General features: G+C 42.5%; 1 protein-coding gene across 1 annotated transcript; it reads right to left on the reverse strand.

Annotated features, from left to right (window-relative positions):
• Nucleotides 1-484: 484 nt before the first annotated feature.
• imp4 (IMP U3 small nucleolar ribonucleoprotein 4) lies at nt 485-23,018 on the reverse strand. The gene is made up of 9 exons (XM_008103568.3): nt 22,870-23,018; nt 20,984-21,092; nt 20,131-20,214; nt 18,595-18,704; nt 9,750-9,882; nt 7,157-7,311; nt 6,120-6,214; nt 4,435-4,508; nt 485-1,162 (listed from the first exon to the last, which is right to left on the reverse strand). The coding sequence occupies exons 1-9, from the start codon at nt 22,870-22,872 to the stop codon at nt 1,050-1,052; spliced, it is 876 nt and encodes a 291-aa protein (XP_008101775.1). The 5' UTR covers nt 22,873-23,018; the 3' UTR covers nt 485-1,049.
• Between the last annotated feature and the right edge of the window lie 47 nt (nt 23,019-23,065).

The following is a 23,065-nucleotide window of genomic DNA, read 5'->3' on the forward strand; positions in this document are numbered from 1 at the left end:
TTCCCTCCTTTCTTTCTGGTCTCACCAGCAATAACTGTTTTAGAAATCCCATGTGGGAGACAACTAGTAGACAGATTGTTAACAGCTTTGGGATTTTGGGCTTTCTCAGCCTGAAGAAACATTTAAGGCCTACCAAACACACTGTGTATATCCTCACATCTCAAGTCAACTCATCTTGGCAAATGCTGGATGAACCAAAAGCCCTACCTTCTAAATAGTGGAAGCCAAGCCAAAGAGACAGCTTCCAGACCTTGCTTTCTGTAATCTGAGTTTTTAGCTGAATCTCTCTTTCGAATATAGGACCAGAAGCTTATTTTTCCCAAACCTAAAACTCTTGCAGGAGAAAGGAGGCAACATGCTGAGCCTCTGCTTCCTCTCAAGTTGAGATGGCCTGATCTATGGCACTTTGAAATCCATTTGGTCACCACAAGAAGTGACCTTGGAATTTAACTCTTCTGAAAGAAGGAAATGGAAGGAAAAAAACTGGAGCTAACACAAGGATTTATTGTATCAAATGGTTTGCAAAAATCAAGGAGACCTTTATCTCTCAGATGTCATTGTTCCTTTATGACAGTAGTTCTCAACGTTGGGGTCCCCAGATGGTTTTGGCCTTCAACTCCCAGAAATCCCAACCAGTTTATCAGCTGTTAGGATTTCTGGGAGTTGAAGGACAAAACATCTGGGGACCTCAGGTTGAAAACCACTGCTTTATCACATATTCTCCATACAATTGCAATATGGAGAAGGTTTCAGCTGATGCAAAGGAAAGGTGTTAAAGGAATCCATTTCACAATACCAATTTTAGGTACCATCTATTTCCACACACTGCCAAGAAATGCTGACAAACTAGAAGATTCATGAGACATGGAGGTAATTGGATCCATTGCTAGCTACTGGCTACAGTGAGCAAATTTTAATTCTATGACGTAAAAAAAGGCAAGTCCAAAGAGTCCAGGGCTTATTGTCCTGTCAGCACATCGCAGCATCTTGATAGGGATGAAGTAAGTCCTACAAGAGGGAAATTGAGAGGCATTTTGGAATTCATGTAACTACTCAGTGCTGAGGAACTTCTGTTTCTTGGCTGTGCGTGTATATGGGTGCCAGCGCCACTCCACGTCAGCCGTATTCTCCTGCTCCAAGGTTCCCAATTTGATCATATATACTGTAATAAGAAAACAAAAGCTTCAGATAAGGGCCAGCTGTTGTTCTTCACAGGCAATGCACATACACCTTGGATTGGTGAAGATCAATGATCAAACCTGGACAATATGTATTGAATTTGACAAGTTATATTTTCTTTATTTCCTTTTGGTGGAAAATGGCCACCAAAGCCCAATAACAAATAAAGGACACTCCTTCCGGTCCTTAGTTTAAAAGCAGGAATGAGAATGTGTGACACTCCAGATGCAGGAGCTTGTGATCATCACTTCCTATTAACTATACTATCTGGGTCTCAGATAGGAGTTGCACTCCAACAATATCTGGAGGTCCTCATTTTCTTCACATCATGAATCAATCTGGGACCTCTCTATATGTTCATGAGTGAACTAGAGATTTCCAACTCACTATTCATATTTTTGACCACTATGCCACCTCAGCTTCACATAACTAATCTCTACATGGCTCTGAAACACTGTTCCTGTTGTCAGGAACCGCCAGATGGTGCCTTCCTGTAGTTTTCTGGCCTTCAGAGATACAGTTTGCTCAAAAAAGTGGCTAAAATGAATGGTTTTTTCTCAATAAACATTCCTAAGGAAGCCACATTTCATGACAAAACATTTTGAGAAATGTACATAAGGATCTGGTTTTAAACATGCCATGTGAAAACCATCTAACATTATTTAAATGGTTCAATACATAAGAATTAATCACTGGACATGAATCAGACTCAAAGAAAAATGTTAAAACATGTGGTATAAAGGATTTTTTCCTGAAGTGAACCTATAAAATATTAACAGAATATCTCCTAACAGGTTTTTATGGAAAAGAGTATGAATTGCTTTCTTTGAAGGCAAAACTGCTTGCTCTCATTTTGGAGCTGGGGGAAAGAAGTCTCGCTTAGTTCCTTTTGTGCAGCATAGATGCTGACGTGACCGTAAGGACAACCAGGTTCCTATTTCTTGAAATGTCGTAAGAAAACAAAATATGTGCATTTGTTTGCGGTAGAGAACGTTAAGTGTTTTCATCATTTGTACAAAGTGTGCTGTGGATAGTTTGGGTTTTTTTAAACTGACTCCTTGGTGCAATTTTGGCTGAATGTCAGTCATGAATTGTGTTTGTTTTGGTTTTAACAATAAAATATGACATTGTGAAAGGAAAAAAAACAGAACAAACAAGTAGCACTTTTTAGTTGCAGGGAAAACAGATAGTTCCAGAAAGTTGAGGAAAAGCCAAATTCCATCAGGATGGGGGTCCATAGGGCCATACTAGTCTGGCATACTTTCAAATCATTTTTTTCCTTTTTGCAGCACAAAGCAGCCAACTAAGATAATTTTAAAGAAGGCCAGGAAAAAGAGTAAGACAGTCTTTCTTTTTCTCCTGGCCTTTTTTAAAATTAGGAAGATTTTCCCAAGAAGCCTCCAAGCATCTGATCAAGAAAAGAAGCTGCCACATTCAAATACATATTGTAATGATGGCACCACACTGGGGAGCCTAGAACACAGCTTATTAAAGCAGATGCAAAGCTCTATGCCAAAGGAAACTGAATTTAATTGCCTGTATAAATTAGGCAAATTCGGCATACATGCATAATTATTAAACATCAAGGGGCAAGGTGCTCTGCAGAAACCTGCAATGTGCATTGAGTCCAGAGCAATCTCTCCATTGACAGAAGAGAAGGCAAGGCAAAGGGTGTTCCCATTTGGGAACTTTATCTCCTTCTCCTTGCTCTCTTCCACTCAGTATCGCCTCTTATGCTCACAATGGGTTTTCACAGACAAAATGGGTTACACAAGGAGAAGAAAAAGTCAGCAGGAGCTTCTCACAAACAGAGCTACTGTTTATAATCTAGAGCTCAGAAGAATTTCTTTAGGGCTACAACTTCCAGAATCTACCGGCCTGTGTGGCTGCTGGTGGGGAGAGTCTGGGGGTTGTAGGCTAGACTTCCTTTTTAACAACTCATGTTCCAGAAGGTGTGGCTTACGTTTTATGTAAAAAAACAAGTTTTCCAAATGCTGCCAACATTCAGAGTAGTGCGGGCTGCTGAGTTCTCAGTTCTCTCTACATTTGCTGACTACATGGAAATCACAGCAACATAAGTTGTTCCATATATAGTTAGGGAACCCAACAAGGGTTATGACTTAAATTTCAACTGAGGTGGTAAACTTCCTTTTACTACTTCAAAAATCAAGTGTGTGAGGTGGGGGAGGCCATATCGAAAATACACACACACACACACACAAATCAGAATATCAGATAATCTGTATGTTTGGAAGTCCAGAAATCTTATTTAGGTGCTAGTTTTATTTATACAAAGAGCATTCCCTCATGTAACATCTTTCCCCCCACTACTTATATTCCTGTAACACTTTCCCCAAATCTGAAACATGGTTTTACTGCCCATGTTAAAATCAGGCTCAGTCTATGGCTGCAGAAGTATATCTGGATAGAAATACAGTAGAGTCTCGCTTATCCAACCTTCGCTTATCCAATGTTCTGTATTATCCAGCGCAGTTTGCTTTTTAGTAGTCAATGTTTTTGTAGTCAATTTTTTAATATATTGCGAAGTTTTGGTGCTAAATTTGTAAATACAGTAATTATTACATAACGTTATCATGTATTGAATGGCTTTTTCTGTCAATTTGTTGTAAAACATGTTATTTTGGTACTTAATTTGTAAAATCATAATGTAATTTGACATTTAAGACTTTTCCTCATTACCCAACATTTTCGCTTATCCAACCTTCTGCCAGCCCATTTATGTTGGATAAGTAAGACTCTACTGTATTAGCAATTCACCAAATCGGGGTGCAGGCCCAGGAAATCCCATCAGTGTGATTTCCACAGAAGCACCACGAAGAAGAAGCAAAACATCTGTCCAATAAAACTCCCACAATCCTTATCTTTGGTTTCACTTATCCACATTGGGGGCTCTCTAAGCAATTCTGAGGTATGTTTTCCTTGGCAGTTACTATAGCGTTGGAGAAACCTATAAAATTCCTGGTTCAACAAAACATCATTAAATTACCTGACTTCCAGTCCTAGAGGAAGGACTGGAAGTCAGGTAATTTAATGGTATTTAATGGATTCAGGTAACCACTGTCTGGCCAGAAATATATCCCCTGCAGAAACAGAAGTCTGACTGTACAATTATGTTCATGCTGTTGACAAAAAAGCTGAGGTTGGGAGATGAGTGGCAAGACTAAGGCCCTTCAAGTTTGCGGTGGAGGCAAGACTTCCTCTTTCTCCATTCACGTCGCTGTAGATGTTACTTACATTTCATTTCAAACCGTGGCCCAACTTCAGTGAGTTCCACATTCCGGTGATCAGACTTCTTGTAAACATGGTGTCTGCAGATAAAAAATAGCTATGGTTAAGATAAGATGTCAGTGCTAGGAGACACTGACAAACATCCTAAATAGAAACATTTGTGGTTTCATGTGGCGCAATCTAGGAAGAGGTTTCGCCACTTGAGCTAGCTGCTGACTCTATAAATCAGCCCCAGAAAAAGCAAAAAAAGAAAAGAAACGTAAACATATTCTTCTACACCTTATTCAGAAAACATGACAGAAAACTGCTTCCTACCAAAGAAATCTGTATGACTAGACTATATACGGCATCAATGCCTTCTCCTGTAGAAATTTAAAGACAGCTTGTCTCTCTTCAGTTGTAATAAAGCAGCGGTTCTCAAACTCTGGGCATCTTAAACGTTTCAGACCTTGGTTCCCAGAAGCCAGCTTGACCAACGATCAGGAATTTTCAATAGTTCCTGGTTTAATTCTATTTTAATAGCCTTTAGGTTTTTAACTGTATATTGTACAAGAGATCTTCAAAAAGATTCTGCACTTTTATATGGGGGGCTGGAAGAGTAGTGATTGCTCGTATCTGAGAGAGCCATATGAGTAGTCTGTTTGGGAAGCCAGCACACCTTGCAACTTAGTATAAGAGTTATCACCTTGTGAAGATGGCTACAAAACTTATACATTGCACCAAAGAAGAAAAACGTTTTGTCATACTATTCTTGTGAGCTGGAAGCACAAATCCATCTCCTCATATGTCTTCAGTATGGGGATGACGTTCACTCTCACATAATCTATGAGTGGACTGAGATGTTTGAAATGGCTGTACTGCTGATACAGATGCAGAGTACTCCAGACGTCTAGCTACAGCCCTGTCTATGGGGAATAAAGAGCGAGCCCTGAAGCTGATTGGCGAAAACAGCAGAATAATAGCCAAAATTATCACAGGAAAGCTGAATGTGAATGTTGGATCTGCCTATACTCTGATTCATGATAGCTTTAAGTTCAGTAAACTGGGTGCCTAAAGCAACTGACATGAACAGCATAAGTACAAATGCGGAAACTTTTTGAAGAACTCTCTCCCTCGCTTTTTTTTTTTTTTACAATATTTACCACTGTTCACCACTTTGAATCTCTTTAAGTGAAAAATCCTTAAATAATTATAATATATACATTGTTGTTGTTGTTGTTATTGGAGCTGAAACCCAAAATATCTGAAGGACCAAAGGTTGAAAACCACTGTGCTAGAGCTTGTCCCGAGCCACATATTGTCCCAAAATAGGTTTTGATGGGGAACACGGAGCAGTTCCACTGGGGAAAAAAGCAACAACGGACCATTTTTACTGTACTTTAAAAGGGAGAGCAAATTTCTGTGTTGATAAAGGTTACTTTGCCTATCATCCTTCATTCCAGAACAGCCTGGAATGACATCACAATGCATTCTACCTCAAAAAGGATATGGCAAGTAGCAGCACCAAAGAGCAAAGAGAGGTTGGAGCAGCAGCAAGATCTTCTGCATAACCTGCCTTTAAAATACATCTCACTTCCATCATTCCCATCCCCCCAAAAACCTCCCTGCTTTTGTGGTCTGTTAAACACCAAGGAGGGCAGAGGGATCTTTTTCACTCAACTTCAGTTAAAAGGCTAAACAGGCACCAGTACCGGAAAGAGATATAGTCCTCTTGGTTGGCAAAAGTGATGACTCGTTTGCTGTCCTCTTTTGGCACTGGAAACAAGTATTTCAGGATGCTGGAGACCTGAGTGAGGTGGGAAAAAAGAGGAAAGAGGGTTTTTTTTTGCTTTGGTGATAGAAGATTAAATACATTTGTAGAAGTCTAAAAGAAAAGCAAAGTCGTGCAGATCTTCTAGTATATTGGAGGTGGCTCTGTCATCCCTCCCTCCCCTGATTAGAAATAGAAGCAAAATTTGCAAGCACATTCAGTACACTGAATTTAAGCTGTATTAATAGAAATATAATGATCCAAATGAATGAATTCAGGTATATTGAAATATAGCCCTTCTATGGATATCACAATCCATGGATGTTGAAGTCCTATTATAATCAGGATGGTTAAAAAGGCAACCCTTATACAAAATGGCAAAATCAAGGTTTGCTCCCCCCCCCCTTGGATTTTTAAACCATAGATAATTGAATCTGTGGATATGGAAGGCTGGCTGCAAGTGCTTTTGTGAGCTTTGAGTTACAACACAAAATTGGGAAAAATAAAGAATCTGAAGAATAATTGTGTTCTAATCCAGACATCAGTGTGGAAAGTAATCATTACATTAAAAATGTAGCTTAAACAAAATCCTCCAGCTTGCCCACCCAGATAGAAAAGGCTTTTTAAAAATTTTCCTAGCTCCTACATAGCAATTCGCTATTTATCCTTGCCAAGAAGTCACGGTTACCACCAACAGCTATCTTTAAGGAAATGCCATATGAATAATGACATTATGGCTAGCTGTACTTTTTTCATTTCAGTTCTATCTTTCTTGTGTCCATCCATGTATGAAAATTCATGAACTGCAGTCAGCACAAGCTAAGGTTCTAATGCCTCTGTTGAACAGATTTTTGTTTTTGCTGCTACAGACTAATTTCAACTCTGGTTTTATTTCTGAGCTCTTTTGTAATCTAGTCTCACTTTGTCCCACCCCACTCTCTTGCTAAAGCCAACTATGCCTTTTAGGGAGCTCCTTACCCGCTGTCCAAGTCGAGAAGTAAAGTTGTGAAAGATGAGGTGGGGATGGGCCTCCGACATGGTGCCAATGTCTGGGATGTCGTGGCGCATGACCACGTTGCAGAGTGTGAAGTAAGCCGTGGGGCCAAAGGGCAAGTGGCTGACTATAAGCCCATCTGAGAAGTGAGAGAGTTGGAGAGGTTAGGCAAGTCCAGTCCCCATCTGGCTGGGTCACTCACCAGTCAAGATCTCTAGCAGTAGATCAGCCTGGCTATGAAGACTCAGCCTGTTGTGATGAAAGAAAGTCTATCAAGTCCTGCTATGCTTGGGACACTGACAGAAGCCATGCCTTGGTCTATTTAACTCCATACCATCTACATGAACGAGCAAAGTGCAGCCCTCCAAATGCTGTTGGATTGCCACTCCTAGCATTTCTTATAATCATCTGTGCAGATAAAGGCTGCTGGAAGTTACAGTCCAACCATATCAGAACCATACCTGGACCATACATACCACCTGGTCTACATTATGGGTGGGAAAGCTTTGGTCCTCCAGATGTTTTCAACTCTAAGAAGCCCTATACAGGCAAAGGCAAGGGATTGTGGGTATTATAGTTCAAGATACCTGGAGGGCCAAAAGTTCCCATCCCTGTTCTACAATAGTTTTGAGTGTTTTCTGATCATACCTCAAGACACTAAGTATCAATTTAGAGAAGAGTATCCATGCACAGTATGTGCTCTAGTGCTGAGCGAGAGTAGTTTTCCCTCAATCAACCCAGATCAAGCAGACGACAAGGAGCCATTATTAAAACAAAGGATGTCCACATTAAAATTGCTTATAAGAAAGCAGTTTCATGTCACCCAGACAAAGTCAGCTATGCTCGACACTTTTCACAAGGGAATAAAGTTAGTGATATGATAACAGTATTCGAATTTAAGATGCCATGGGGATCTTTGTTGGTTAAGCTATATTGTGTCCCAAGGTAAATATCTAAATTGCTCCCTATTCCCACCACACAAATTAGATAAAAAAATACAATTTCACATTTAGCAATGTTTAATCACACCACCAAAATTCCTATTTGAAGAAATGTAGGGAACATGCAATGATTTATCTGTTGGACTAAAACTCCCATCAGGCCAAGCCTGCATAGAAAATACTTGCACATAATAATGGATAGAGGGAGCTCTAGAATGTCCACCTGCCTTTTTGTTTTCATCTCCGTTTCCTTGATTTAGCCTTTTTGATTCTTCCCTGCAGAGGCCATTTCCCAAAAACATTAAATCAGTATTTTACAACCCTTTATCAAGAAAGGGAAAATAAAACTTTTAGCCTCCGGATGACTGACCCCCACACAGGAAAATCAGCTATTGGGGACGCTAGAACTAAAGTACAGTGATACCTTGATTTATGAGTTTAATTCATTCTGTGGCCGAGCTTTTGACTCAAATTGCTCTTATGACAAATCAAACTTCCCCAATGAAATGAACTGGAAAGCTATTAATCGGTTCTAGCCCCCCAAAACCCCACCGATTTTTATTAAGTATTTTTAAATAAGAACAATGTACTTTATAAATAACAAATAATGTATACAAAATAATAATACATAATAAAAGAGGATGTAAACAAATAAACTGGATTTATTAAGTGTAGAGTGTGTATTTTCCTTCAAAATCAGACTTCACTTAATCTTCTTCTGCATCATCATCATCATGATGGACATTTGCCTTTTTTGCCACACTTTCCTCACTTTCACTTGCAGGGCATTTCAATAAAAACCTGGAGGATTGTTTCTTCCTCTCTTTCAAAACATTTCCAAAATGTGTGAGGAAAATGTCATTACACAGCCCCAACACGATATGTTGTAATTTTTTCAGGTTGTTTCTTTTCAATAAAGTCCTCTATGAGTGGGAAACTTCAGTAAAAATCTTCTGCAATGATCAATTAGAACGACAGGCATCTGTGTAATTTGCCTATTTTAATCAGGATAAAAATTTACTGATGATAGACTACTGGCCCCTCAGCTTTCTAATGGTTTCCTAAATCCCTGGGATTTCAGAAATAATAGTAAGGACAAGAGCAAGGAGTTTTCCTGATTGCTCCCTTAAAGCCCTGCTTAACATGGCAAGTTGTGTACTCTCAGGCTAGCTCTTAACTCAAATTTAGTCTCACATGTCAAAATAAAAAATCAACTGAGCAATGGCTCGAATCTCAAAATCTCATAAGTTAGTTCATTTGTAAGTCAAGGTTTCACTGTATAGGTATTTATTTTACTTATTTATTTGTCATATTTATATACCACCCTCCTCACCCCAAAGGGGACTCAGAGTGGATAATCTTTCCCAGCCAAGTTGGATTTCCTGTAAGAATAACCATATGTTCTACACTTTAACCTTACCAGAGCATCCTGCATACTTCTCCACAATCATGTATCCCTGGCTGGGGATGCACTGGCTTTGCTGCAGTCTGCTTAACAGAAATACCAAACAATACCTACAACATGCAGAGATGTTGAGAGGTGCAATCTGACAATACTTGGAGAGACAAAGCTGCCCACCCCATATTGGAAGATCACTAGGCTTGTCCACTGCCTAATCCAAGGTAAGCCACTTACCAGGTACCCCTCGGTGCTCATGCACAATCAGCAGGTCAGTGACTCCATTGGCCTTACAGGCACGAACCAAAGCACCCATCTCGTGTCGGCCGCGGTTCATGCGCTGGGCTCCAGGGAAAACCAGTTTGATCTCCTAAACAATAGAGGAAGAAGGAAGCTAGTGATATAAGTCTCCTTGTTTGGACACAGTAGTCTTGTTTAAACTATGGTCACTGGGCTTGGGTAACAATGCCTAAGGCACCGTTTGCAACAAGTCTGGTTGAAGCATAATTCTCTAAACTGAAGGCTCTGTCCCTTAAAACCTCTATACTTTCATCTTGAAAGTCTCCTCTTTCAAATGAAGGCAGGAGTAATACTAGGCATGTACAGTAAGTTCTTCATATCCACAGGGTATATATTCTCAGCTAGACTGTGGTTATTTGAAACTAGAAATATGAGCAAACGTCATTAAATTATCTGACATCCAGTCCCAGCATATCATAGCATATATTGCTATGCTAATAATATAATATGTATTTTATATATATACTAGCTTGGGGTCCCGGCGGTGCCCGGGTTATTAGTAGACGGCATTGAGTTGTTTGGGGATGTGAGGAAATATCACTTAAGTTTGGTCCAGATCCGTCATCAGCTGGGTTCAGTGCTATCTGTATAAGGGTGAACTACAACTACCAGAGCCAAAGGAGAATCACCCCGAAACCCTGCCTGTATGCTCAGTTGGGCATGATGAGGCAGTGTGCCAAGTTTGGTCCAGATCCGAAGTTGGCTGGGTTCAGTGCTGTCTATATAAGGGTGAACTATAACTCCCAGAGCCAAAGGACCTAGCAACCCGAAAGATAGTTGCATCTATCAAGTATGCTTGTATGCTCAGTTGGGCATGATGAGGCAGTGTGCCAAGTTTGGTCCAGATCCGAAGTTGGCTGGGTTCAGTGCTGTCTATATAAGGGTGAACTATAACTCCCAGAGCCAAAGGACCTAGCAACCCGAAAGATAGTTGCATCTATCAAGTAGGAAATAAGGTACCACTTATAAAGTGGGGAGGCAAATTTAACTAATTTATGACGTTGGAATGAGGAAGTGCCGTCACAGTGGATCAACCTATCTGTCACGACCCAGGCTACAGAGCACCAATAACCATACGCAGAGGCCAGATTCTATCTAATATCTTTATTAAGGAAATATATAAAGTTAATAAAAGCAAATGTAAAAGTTAGTCCAGAAGCAGACCTTTCAGGAAAGGTCAAAATTAGTCCAAAGAAACAATGTCCAATATGAAATATTAAGGTCCAAAGTTGTAATCCAATAACCGAAACACTCACTTTGCCAGGCAAAGTGAGGGGAGATGACAAGGTCCTTTAGTCCATGAACTTGAGCAAGGCTAGGAATTAACTTGATACTTGAAAGCAAGGCTTGAATCGTGGCACAAGGTAACAAGGAACAAGAACAAGATCCGTGGAATTACTTGGTAAAATCCGTGAAACAAGGCAAGGTTTAGTCCTGAAAGGCGAGGCAAGGTCCGTAGGTAAACAAGGCTGGGAAACAGGAGCGAAGGCTTGAAAACAAGAACAAGGCTTGAACAGGAACGAGGCTTGAATCGGAGCGCGCTGTCCAGACACAACTCGCTCCGGAGGCTGACGAATTGACTCCGCAAAGTTACTCCGCGGGTAAAACACCTATATAGAGTCTAACTTTCCCGCCGAGAGCAGTTCTCTGGGAACCAGAAACGAAAGCTAATCTCTGAGACCAGATGTTTGACTCCTTAAAGATTCTCATGGAAAGCAGGCTTAATTGGCTAAATTCTTAGCAATTATTCTAGCACTCCTGCGCGAGGCCGCTTCCAAGCCTCTCTGTTGTTTACAAAACTCATGGCGAGAAAACACAGGAGATGTAGCCTCAGTGTTTGTTTGACATACTTCTGGAACATAACCCTCTTGCAGGTGCAAGGTTCCCAGATCTGGCTGGGAAGAATCTGTCTGGGAAGAATCCAGTTCTGACTGGGAAGGTAAAAAACCCAAGTTTTCTTCTTCATCAGGCATCACAATGTCATGAGCAGGACTACAAGGCCCATGGGTCATCACACTATCCCCCTCCTCAAGCCCCCTCCCAAACTGGGACTCTCTCCCCGAGGCGCGAGGTCGCGGCTTGGCGGGATAGGTCTGATGAAAGCGACGGGTTAGATCAGGAGCATGGACTGTGGAGGCGTCTTCCCAAGAGTGTTCCTCAGGGCCAAAACCCACCCAGTCAATGAGATATTGCAGGCGGCGGCGGTGAAAGCGAGAATCCAAAATGTCCTGAACCTCGAACTCGTCCTCCCCATCCACCAAAATAGGGACGGGGGCCGGCCGGTCTACATCTGGCCGCACACCATCCGCCGGAAGGAGCAGGGAGCGGTGAAACACTGGGTGAATGCGCATTGAACGCGGAAGTTGGAGTTTGAAAGTCACGGGGTTTAATTGCGCCACCACTGGATAGGGGCCAATGAAACGGGCATCTAACTTCCGGCAAGGGCGATGGGAGGGCAAAAAGCGAGTGGACAGAAAAACCCGATCTCCTACCTTGATTTCGGGGCCCGGCTGGCGATGTTTGTCCGCGTGACGTTTATAGTCCTCCTTGGCTTGTTCCAGTTGCTGGAGCAAAAGTTGTTGCACCGCTGTGAGTTCCTGCAGCCAATCCTCTGCTGCGGGAACTTCTGAAGTTTCAATGACAGGGGGAAAGAAACGTGGATGGAAGCCGTAGTTTGCAAAGAACGGCGTTTCTTTTGTAGAAGCCTGGACTCCATTGTTGTAGGCAAACTCCGACAGTGGTAACAGAGAAGCCCAATTGTCCTGTTGGTAGTTTACATAACAGCGAAGGTACTGTTCCAAAGTGGCATTGGTGCGCTCCGTTTGCCCATCCGTTTGGGGATGATGAGCTGAAGATAAACGAGAGTCTATGCCCAATAGTTTTTGTAGTGCCTTCCAGAAACGAGAGGTGAATTGGGATCCACGGTCTGTGACCAAACTCTTGGGCAATCCATGTAGTCTGAAAACATGTTGGAGGAATAAATCTGCAGTCTCTTGGGCCGTGGGAAGGCCTTCACAGGGAATGAAATGGGCTAACTTGGTGAAAAGGTCCACCACCACTAGGATCGTGGTGAATCCACAGGAAGGTGGTAAGTCAGTGATAAAATCCGCAGAAATTATTTCCCATGGGCGAGATGGGGTAGGAAGGGGGTGTAGAAGCCCTGAGGGCTTCTCCCTTCTTATCTTGGAGCGCTGGCATACTGGGCAGGTGTTGACATATTTTTCCACATCTTTGCGGATCTTGGGCCACCAGAAATCTCTTAGGATCAGATGCATGGTTTTAAATAGTCCGAAATGCCCTGCTGGTTTGCAGTCATGACACAGACGAAGTGCTTTTTCCCTGCCCGGTCCGGGTGGGATATAAACATGATTTCTATAGCAAAGCAGTCCATCTTTAAGCGAAAAGGGAAAATGCAGACCTTGACGAAGTTGGTCCTGCGCCCAGGCATCTGCTTGCTGACTAGCCCTGATTTCTTGAGCACAGATGGGTCCTGGAGTAGAGGGAGTTGAATCAATGGGAGTGGATTTGGTGTTCCCCACTGTGAGCGTGGCAAAGTTCTCGGGTTGTAGTAGTTGGGATTCAAAGGTCTCCTTGCGTCCTGCAGCGTATTCCGGTTTACGTGACAGGGCGTCTGCTTGTTTGGTCTGGGCTGGGGTCACATAATGAATCTGGAAGTTGAAACGTTCAAAGAATAAAGCCCAACGTTGCTGCCTCTGATTTAGCTTGCGGGCAGTTCTTAGATGTTCTAGATTCCGATGATCAGTGTGGACTTCAATGGGAAATTTGGCCCCTTCTAGCCAATGTCTCCAAGTTTCAAAAGCTGCCTTTATGGCTAATAGTTCTTTTTCCCAAATGGTATAGTTCCTCTCTGGTGCGGTTAGTTGACGAGAATAATAGGCACAAGGATGAAGGTGATCTCCCACCGGTTGTAGGAGCACAGCCCCAATTGCCACATCAGAGGCGTCCGCTTGCACCACAAAAAGGGTTTCAGGATCTGGATGCTGAAGGATTGGCTGGGATGTGAATAATTTCTTTAGTTGCTGGAACCCTTTCTCTGCTTGATCAGTCCAGCGGAAGGGCTGTTTTCCACGGATGCAGCTGGTGATTGGGTCAGACCAGCGGGCAAAATCTGGAATGAACTTGCGGTAATAGTTCGCGAACCCCAAGAATCGCTGCACCTCTTTCTTGTTGGTTGGCGCCCGCCATTCCAATACTGCTGAAACTTTTGTCGGGTCCATGGAGAGCCCTAGAGGCGAGATGCGGTACCCCAGGAAATCTACCTCTTGTAGATCAAAAGCGCATTTTTCCAGCTTGGCATAAAGTCCATGATCCCGCAATCGTTGTAACACCATTTTAACGTGGTTCTCATGTTCTGATTGTGATCTAGAAAACACCAAAAAATCGTCCAGGTAGATGATCAAGAACCGATCTAGATAGTCCTGAAAAATGTCATTGACAAAATGCTGGAACGTTGCGGGAGCTCCGCATAAACCATAATTCATAACTCGGGACTCGAATAATCCGAATTTAGTCTGGAAGGCGGTCTTCCACTCGTCCCCTTCTCTGATGCGAACTAGATTATAAGCCCCCCGCAGGTCCAGCTTGGTGTAGACCTTGGCTCCTCGAAGTCGGTCTAGTAGATCCGAGATTAAGGGCAGGGGATAGCTGTTCCGCTTAGTGATATTGTTCAATGCTCTATAGTCCACCACCAAACGTAATTCCCCTGACTTCTTCTTCACAAACATCACTGGGGAGGCGGCTGGGGATTGAGAGGGTCTGATGAATCCCTTGCGAAGGTTTGTCTCTATGAATTCCCTGAGAGCTTCTTGCTCTGGTTCAGTCAGGGAGTAGAGATGCCCTCGCGGGATCGGGGCCCCCTCCACCAAGTCAATGGCACAGTCATAAGGTCTATGTGGGGGTAATTTTTCGGCTTCTTTTTCATTGAATACATCCCAATACTCGGAGTACTTCTTTGGCAAGGTGATAATGGGCTCGGTGTCTGTGGCATGGCAGACCTTGGCTACGAGGCAATGGTTTTGGCAGTACTTTGAAGCAAACTGCAGTTCTCTGTTGGACCAGGAGATGCTTGGGTCGTGAAGTGTCAGCCATGGAATCCCCAAAATCACAGGGAAATGGGGAACCTCAGTAACAAAGAAGGAAATTTCTTCCATATGTTCCCTTATCCACATCCTGGTGGGTTCCGACCACTGGCTTACGGGGCCCGTCTTGAGAGGGCGGCCATCGATGGCTTGCACCACACGGGCATTCTTGAAGTCATGATATTGTAATCCCAGAGAGTCGGCATACTCTCTATCAATGAAATTGTTGGTAGCTCCTGAGTCTATCATGGCGTGGATCATGACGGGTCCCTTTTTTGCTGACCATAAGGTGACCACTAGAAGGAACAGGACCCCGGTTGGCGGCTCTTGAATGGGTTTCTTGACCGGGTTGGCGAGCCTCTCTACGCCCGGTCGTTGGCTTCCCCCGCCGGCTGTGTGCCAGCCGTCTCAGACGCCATCGTCTCCGTGGAGGACGCCGCCGCAAGACGGGCCCCAGCTCTACCGCTCTGGCCTCGTACCCACTGTTTCCTGTTGGCAATCATGACTTCGGCCCGTAAACATTGATCGATGAGTGCTTCAAGCGTTTGGGGAGGATCCACCTTGGAGATTTCCTCCAGCATTTCAATGTTGAGACCCTCCCGAAATTGTCCTCTGAGGGCAACATCGTTCCAGCCGGTGTTGTGGGCCAGCACTCGGAACTCGGCTATGTACTGAGACATGGGTCTGTCTCCTTGGAAGAGGCGGCGGAGTTTGTGACCGGCTGCCTCCAAATTGTCCTCGATTCCCCAAGTCTCCTTAAGGTGGTCCAAGAAGCGTTGCGCTGATCTTAGGTGTGGAGAGGCTTGGTCGAACAGTGCCGTCGCCCAGTTGGCCGCTGGCCCGTCTAGAAGACTGTAAACCCACGCCACCTTGATGTCTTCTTGGGGAAACTCGGCAGCACGGGCCTCTAGATAAGCTTGACATTGGCGACGGAAAACATGAACCTTAGAAGCTTCTCCAGTAAACTTGGTTGGCAACGCCATGGCCGGAAGACGGATTCCGCGTTCCTTCAAACCCTTTATTTCCCCATCCTGTGCATTGAGCTTATCACGGATTCGGTCCACCTCATCCTTGTCGATGGTGTAGGTAATCGGCTGGCCGCCCGGTCCAGGTCCGGCTCCGGTAGACATTCTGGCCGAGGTTAATTGGTACTTAGGGTGGCGGAGTCAAACTGTCACGACCCAGGCTACAGAGCACCAATAACCATACGCAGAGGCCAGATTCTATCTAATATCTTTATTAAGGAAATATATAAAGTTAATAAAAGCAAATGTAAAAGTTAGTCCAGAAGCAGACCTTTCAGGAAAGGTCAAAATTAGTCCAAAGAAACAATGTCCAATATGAAATATTAAGGTCCAAAGTTGTAATCCAATAACCGAAACACTCACTTTGCCAGGCAAAGTGAGGGGAGATGACAAGGTCCTTTAGTCCATGAACTTGAGCAAGGCTAGGAATTAACTTGATACTTGAAAGCAAGGCTTGAATCGTGGCACAAGGTAACAAGGAACAAGAACAAGATCCGTGGAATTACTTGGTAAAATCCGTGAAACAAGGCAAGGTTTAGTCCTGAAAGGCGAGGCAAGGTCCGTAGGTAAACAAGGCTGGGAAACAGGAGCGAAGGCTTGAAAACAAGAACAAGGCTTGAACAGGAACGAGGCTTGAATCGGAGCGCGCTGTCCAGACACAACTCGCTCCGGAGGCTGACGAATTGACTCCGCAAAGTTACTCCGCGGGTAAAACACCTATATAGAGTCTAACTTTCCCGCTGAGAGCAGTTCTCTGGGAACCAGAAACGAAAGCTAATCTCTGAGACCAGATGTTTGACTCCTTAAAGATTCTCATGGAAAGCAGGCTTAATTGGCTAAATTCTTAGCAATTATTCTAGCACTCCTGCGCGAGGCCGCTTCCAAGCCTCTCTGTTGTTTACAAAACTCATGGCGAGAAAACACAGGAGATGTAGCCTCAGTGTTTGTTTGACATACTTCTGGAACATAACCCTCTTGCAGGTGCAAGGTTCCCAGATCTGGCTGGGAAGAATCTGTCTGGGAAGAATCCAGTTCTGACTGGGAAGGTAAAAAACCCAAGTTTTCTTCTTCATCAGGCATCACAATGTCATGAGCAGGACTACAAGGCCCATGGGTCATCACACTATCTACGTACTGCCGCCTGACCTTGTTGAAGGAGAGTGCTGTATCCAAAAGACACAGGCAAAAGCTGCTCTGTTTGGAACAGGGAAAATGGCCGCCTCTTTTGCGGCCTAGCACAATGGAGCCAGGATGCAAGGCCTGAAACGTGTTAGCAAAATGATCAAAGGCGGCTTGGATTGGGGCTTTGGGGGCTAGAAGTGTTCATAAGCATATCATTAAAACGATAATAACAATGTTCTCTGCTGTCTTTTGAGGAAAGTAGGGCCTTACAAAGAAGTTGAAAGCTGAGGCAAGATGGCGTCTTCCTTTTGGGCCTAGCGGCGTGGGGCCAGCCTGGAAGGCCTTAAACATGTCAGCAGAGGGGCCAAAGGGGGCCATCTGTTGTCAGTGGGTTCATGGATCGTAGGGGTGATGTGTGTCAAGTTTGGTCCAGGTCCGGCCTTTCTGGTGGTGGCAGTGGTGTTTTTTATTACCAAAGTGTAGGCCGAAAGCTGTTAACTCTCCCAAAGCTAGCATCGTTCTGAGGAGATAAGTAGGCCGAACGAAGCCAGTTGGTAGTAGTTTTTCCCTCAGCAATCCCAGTGGCCTGCGAAAGTGGCGGCCAATCAGAGCTGGCCCATATTCCGGCCGGCCAATCAGAAAGCTGATCTATATTCCGCCAGGCCAATCAAAACGCGAGCACATATTCCGCCAGGCCAATCAAAACGCTGATACATACTCCGATTTCACTTTTATTTTATTTTTATATATATATATATATATATATATATATATATATATATAGTATATTGTATATAATATGCAATATAAAGTACAATAATATATAATTTATTGTATATACATATAATATCGATAATATATATTGTAATATAATATAATACTAATAATTATACAATATAATAATATTAATTATATATTACATGTAATATTACTAACAATATTACAGTATAGCGGTATAGTACAATATAGTAATATATAATGCTAATATTGTGCTATGCTAATAATATAATATATTGTATGTACATATAATTTGTAAGCCACTTTGAATTCCCTTTGGGGTGAGAAGGGCGGGATATAAATGTAGTAAATAAAAAAAAAATAATAGTGTCACTATTGAAAACCCATACATTCCCAGAGGGACATACTCCAGGGCGACTTTATGATAATATCCGGGGGAAACATACTATAGAATCACATGGGAGACATTGTAAATTTCTAGGGAAACCACTTTTTTTCCTCAGGTGAGGTTAAGTGAAACTGCTAGTATAGGTTCTGTGGATCTAATTGTACTATCAGGCATTTGTTATAAATCCTCCAGCAATAAGCCCTGAACTCTAGCAGAAAGTGAAACCTCTAGCAAATCTCCAGTCTAGCCTTCCAAGTTATCCCAGGCATAAGTGAGTTGGCTGGAAATGGAAGGAAAATACCATGGTCCTTCTACAGAAAAAGTATGAACTCTTCCACTAAGCCACCAAGAGGATGATCCTATCCACACCTCCCACAGAAAAAGAAAGGGGGAAATGGCTGTTTGCTTACTTTGGCAAACATCTTGAGACGAGAGCTGGGGTCACGAGAAGTGGTAACCATAATACGGGGATCCTCCACACCAGCCCAGCGATACTCATCATCCACATGGCTTGTCACTCCTGCCGTGGCAATAGAGGAGTTACAAATTCACCTGGACATACCTTTTAAACTTATGAAAAAACAACCCCAATCTCCACCCAATGTACTTAGCTGATATCTGTCATAACAATGGAAACAGAATTTGGCCTGGGAGAAAATTATAGCCATTTAACACCCACACATTCACAAACACATAAAAAACAAGGTACTAGAACTCAAGATTGCCAGAAGCGACTACCTCCAATCCAAGTCAAAATAAGTAGGATAGCATCAATTGTGTGGTTAATCAATGATAGAGAAAAAAGAAAATTTGTATTGTCAGGGCACCTTTATCAAACTCTTCATGTCCCAAGGTCAACCCTTAGCATTTCAAGTCAATCTCCAGAATGACGACGGCAGCAAGAGGAAAGACACTGATTACTCTTTGGTGATATATATGTCATGTTTGAAGGCAGATATTTCAAGAGATAGTTATGGCATTATGGTGTTCATTTTTAGATATCTTAAATCAGATCTGAGGAGAGATACTAGACATGGGTTTGAGTAGTTTAAGCTATGGACAGTTTCAAATGCTGTGATCACGCAAAAAAACTTTGAATGAAGTTTAGGATACAGTAAACTGAAAAAAAGCAACAATCAAAACCATCACCTCTTACATATTCTAGAAACAGGAATGGATGGCCAAAAGAAGTAGCAACTCTTGCACACTCATTTGGACTTTAGGAATAATCTTGGATTTTCTGAGAAGGAGCTTTGAAAAATTTGCTGCAGCATTCTGAGTGCCACAGTCCAAATAAGCTATCTTTTCAAGGCTCTGCTCCAAGACCTGGATGCCTGGATTTCAGCAGCAGCTAGAGCATGTACTTTTGCCCAAATACATCAGTTTCTGAGGGTGTGATATGGCTACCGTGACACATATCTTAGTTGCATCTCATCTGAATTCCTACAACATGTTCTTTGTAGAATGTATAGAAGGCTCAGCAACTTCAGAAAGCTCCAGTCAAGCTACTTATCAGATCCTACTATTAAGGATGGCGTGAGTTTCCAACAATTTCACTCACAGCTAGACGATTTTCTGATATAATTCAAAGTGCCTCTGATAATTTTGCAACTCCCTGTTGAAGAGGCTCATCTATTCCCCTTGTTGAAGGCCAACTGCTAGAAAATAATTATTTTAAATGGGCATTTGATTTAGAGAGCTATTTTCCCATCTTCTGTTCTGTGATTTACTTTCTATTTCAATGATATTTTCTATTTTTATGCTTTGTCATTAGTCTACCATTGGGCCTATTGGGTTGGTTTTGCCTTCTTTCAGTTCCTTTGCTGCCATTTTGTCTTTCAGCCATGATGAGTAATAGATATAGGCTAAAGATACCACACTCAATGGCATCATTTTCCTACTAAATTGTTTTCAGTCCAGTCATTTTGCTAAAGCCAACCATTTACCTTCTCCACCTCCATCATCAAATTCAAGCTCCTTCTGAAGCACAAGGGCCTCCTTCCGCAGTTCTGTGGGGATGAGGCAGTTCTCTTGAAGGAAAAATGAAAGAGGAGTTAGAAAAAACAAAGAGGAGGGTCGTTGTCATTCCACTTCCCTGCCAGAGGCATGCTTGCCCATCATCACTGCCATCCATGGTGTTAGTGAGGGTTTCTTAAGCATTTTCCACTCACAACCCCCTTTCCAACCAAGAAATGTTTATGTGACCCCAGGTATATAGATAGGTATAAAAATCAAACATTTACTGATAACATATTAGAATTCGCAAGGCTTTCTAAGCAGGCTGATTTTCTTTTTTGTGGAGTACAGCTGCAGCATCTTCTGCAGAGTCCACTGTAAACACTACACATCGTTGCTAACAGATTTGTGTAAAAGGACGGCATTCAGAAAGCTTTTACTGTTGCCAAATTTTTCATGATCCTAACATTGAGCCCATTTGGGGTCAGGACCCACAGTTTAAGCAGCAGTGGCATAGTGTAGGGAAATGCAAGGCCACCTTTACTTGGCGTTCAAAATGCATTTATCTCCTCCATCGTTTCTCCAAACAGCTAAGCAAGAAAAAGTAATATAAATACACATTGATACAATCATATTGGCTGGGGGAATGAACATGTAATAGAAACAAGAAAATGTGATCAAGTGAAAAGGCTTCCTTCTTTTCAAAGTTCTCACTCTTTCTGCTTCATGTCATTAATTCCAGAGATAGCTCCAGAGATGACTTCTTTGGAAACTGAAAAGATTCAGCCCAAAGGGTGCCTCTTCCTACATGCATTTTATAAAATACAAGCCAGTAGCAAATACCATCTAGTGCTTTCTTGATTTTTTCCTTCTTTTCCTGGAGAGTCCTCAGTTTCTCCTCTTGGGCTTTCCGGTAGAGGTACTCTCGCCTCTGGCGGGCTTCTCGGCGTAGCTATAGAAACACAAAGGCATGAACAGAAAGACAAGTAAACCCTATGCCTCTCCTTTTCCTCAAATAAATATTCCCTGAAGGATAAGGATGGGTCTGTCCCTGAAACAGCTAAAAAGGGCTTTTGAAAATATGTTTTTAAAATCTGAATCCATCTAGTCTCAACTTAATTGAAATTAAGCCCGTGCTCCTATTCCCCACGAATTGCAAACAGATGTTACTTAATGCTAGTGGATTTACATTGAGTCAAAAGACATAACACTAATTTATGTGGATTTAACTGTGCATATTATTGTGGTTATCAGGTTTTAGGTCCAAATTTCAAAACAAGGAGAAAGATTTGATGCATAATAATAATAATAATAATACTACAGAGAGACTCAGGGTAGTTAACATACATATAAACAAAGTAGTTCAATGCCACAACTACTTCACTTAATATCAAAAGTATAAAATGAGGATAACATACTCTTTATAGTAAAAATTCCAAATTAGAAAAGAATCCAAACCAACCCACACACAAATATCTGAAATATGACAAATTGCATTCACTCCCATGTTACAAAGTCAGTCATTACTAGGCATAGCTAGAATAGCACTAAGATAGCATCTGATGGATGCTAGTTGAGTGCTGCACAAGGTGGTTGTCTGTAGACCAGTCCTGCTCCAGAAACCATCAGCTGCCAAGAAAGAAAGAAAGAAAGAAAGAAAGAAAGAAAGAAAGAAAGAAAGAAAGAAAGAAAGAAAGAAACCCAATGGGCATAAATATGGTACTGGTCAATAGCAAATATGTGTGTCTTTGCATGCAGTCCTCTACATCAGATACTTTAAGAGGCACTGCTCCAATCTGCAGAATGCTTGAGTCTTTAAGATGCCCTGATGATATTTGTTGCTTTAGCTGCAACATGTCAATTTATAACACACAATCCTTGTGTGTGTTGTTCACCTTCAAGTCACTCCGGACGCATGACGACCCTAAGACAAACCTATCACTGTTTCCTTAGCAAGATGTGTCCAAAAGGGGGTTGCCATTGCCTTCCCCTGAGGCTGAGAGAGTGTGATTTGCCAAAGGTCACCCAGTAGGTTTTCTGGCTTGAGCAGGGATTTGACCCCTGATCTCTAGAGTTGCAGTCATCATCGCTCAAGCCACTCCACCACATGGCTTCTCACATAAGGCTTAAAGACTAAGACCCTTCTACCCTATATCCCTGGATCTGATTCCACATTATCTGCTTTGAACTGGATTATATGAGTTTCCACTGCCAAATAATCTGTGATAAGCGGATAATCCGGGATCAGATCCTGGGATGTAGGAGCAGTGTTGAAGGGTTCTAGCAAGTATACAGCTGCAATATACCCTTAACTGTGATAGCATCTACACTGTACAATTAGTGCAGTTTGGCAGCACTTTCACTACCATGGTTCGATGCTGTGGAACCATGGGAGTTGCAGTCTTACAAGTCCTTTCGCCTTCTCTGTCCAAGAATGCAAATGTCTCATCAAACTACAACCCACCCACCCCAGGATTCCATAGCATTAACCCATAGTAGTTAAAGTGCTGTCGAACTGCATTAATTCAACAGTGCAGATGCATAATGACCCTAAGTCCCAACACTTAAGCCAAACTAAATTCTTTAGGAAGATGCCTTCTCTGCTCACTCAGCCCAAAAGAAAGAACCATTCACACTTAAATATATTATTTACAAGTACATATCCATAAACACAAATATACATATATATATATATAGAGAGAGCGAATATATAAAGTTTTCCTGCTTGCCATGATGACTATCGGTTCCTTCCTCGCTCTTCCACGTGGAATCAAGCCCCAGCTCTCACGTGATATAATTTCTCATTGGCCAGAGCGTAAAGCCGTTTGCCCACAAGAAAGATGGCGGAACGTAGAAAGACACATGGATGCGGCCAAACTCTCGCGCGAGGAGATAGAAAGGGCTTTGCCTCCAACAAACATGGCC

The sequence above is a fragment of the Anolis carolinensis genome, chromosome 2 (genome assembly GCF_035594765.1).
Source record: "Anolis carolinensis isolate JA03-04 chromosome 2, rAnoCar3.1.pri, whole genome shotgun sequence".
NCBI classification, from domain to species: Eukaryota; Metazoa; Chordata; class Lepidosauria; order Squamata; family Dactyloidae; genus Anolis; species Anolis carolinensis.

Excerpts from the sequence above, each read along its gene's own strand:
- imp4 (XM_008103568.3), bottom strand. Across the intron at positions 20,215-20,983 it reads AATCAAGAAAGCACTAGATG|AGAACTGCCTCATCCCCACA; the intron begins GTATTTGCTACT and ends TTTTCCTTCAAG. Across the intron at positions 7,312-9,749 it reads TGAGCACCGAGGGGTACCTG|ATGGGCTTATAGTCAGCCAC; the intron begins GTAAGTGGCTTA and ends CTCACTTCTCAG.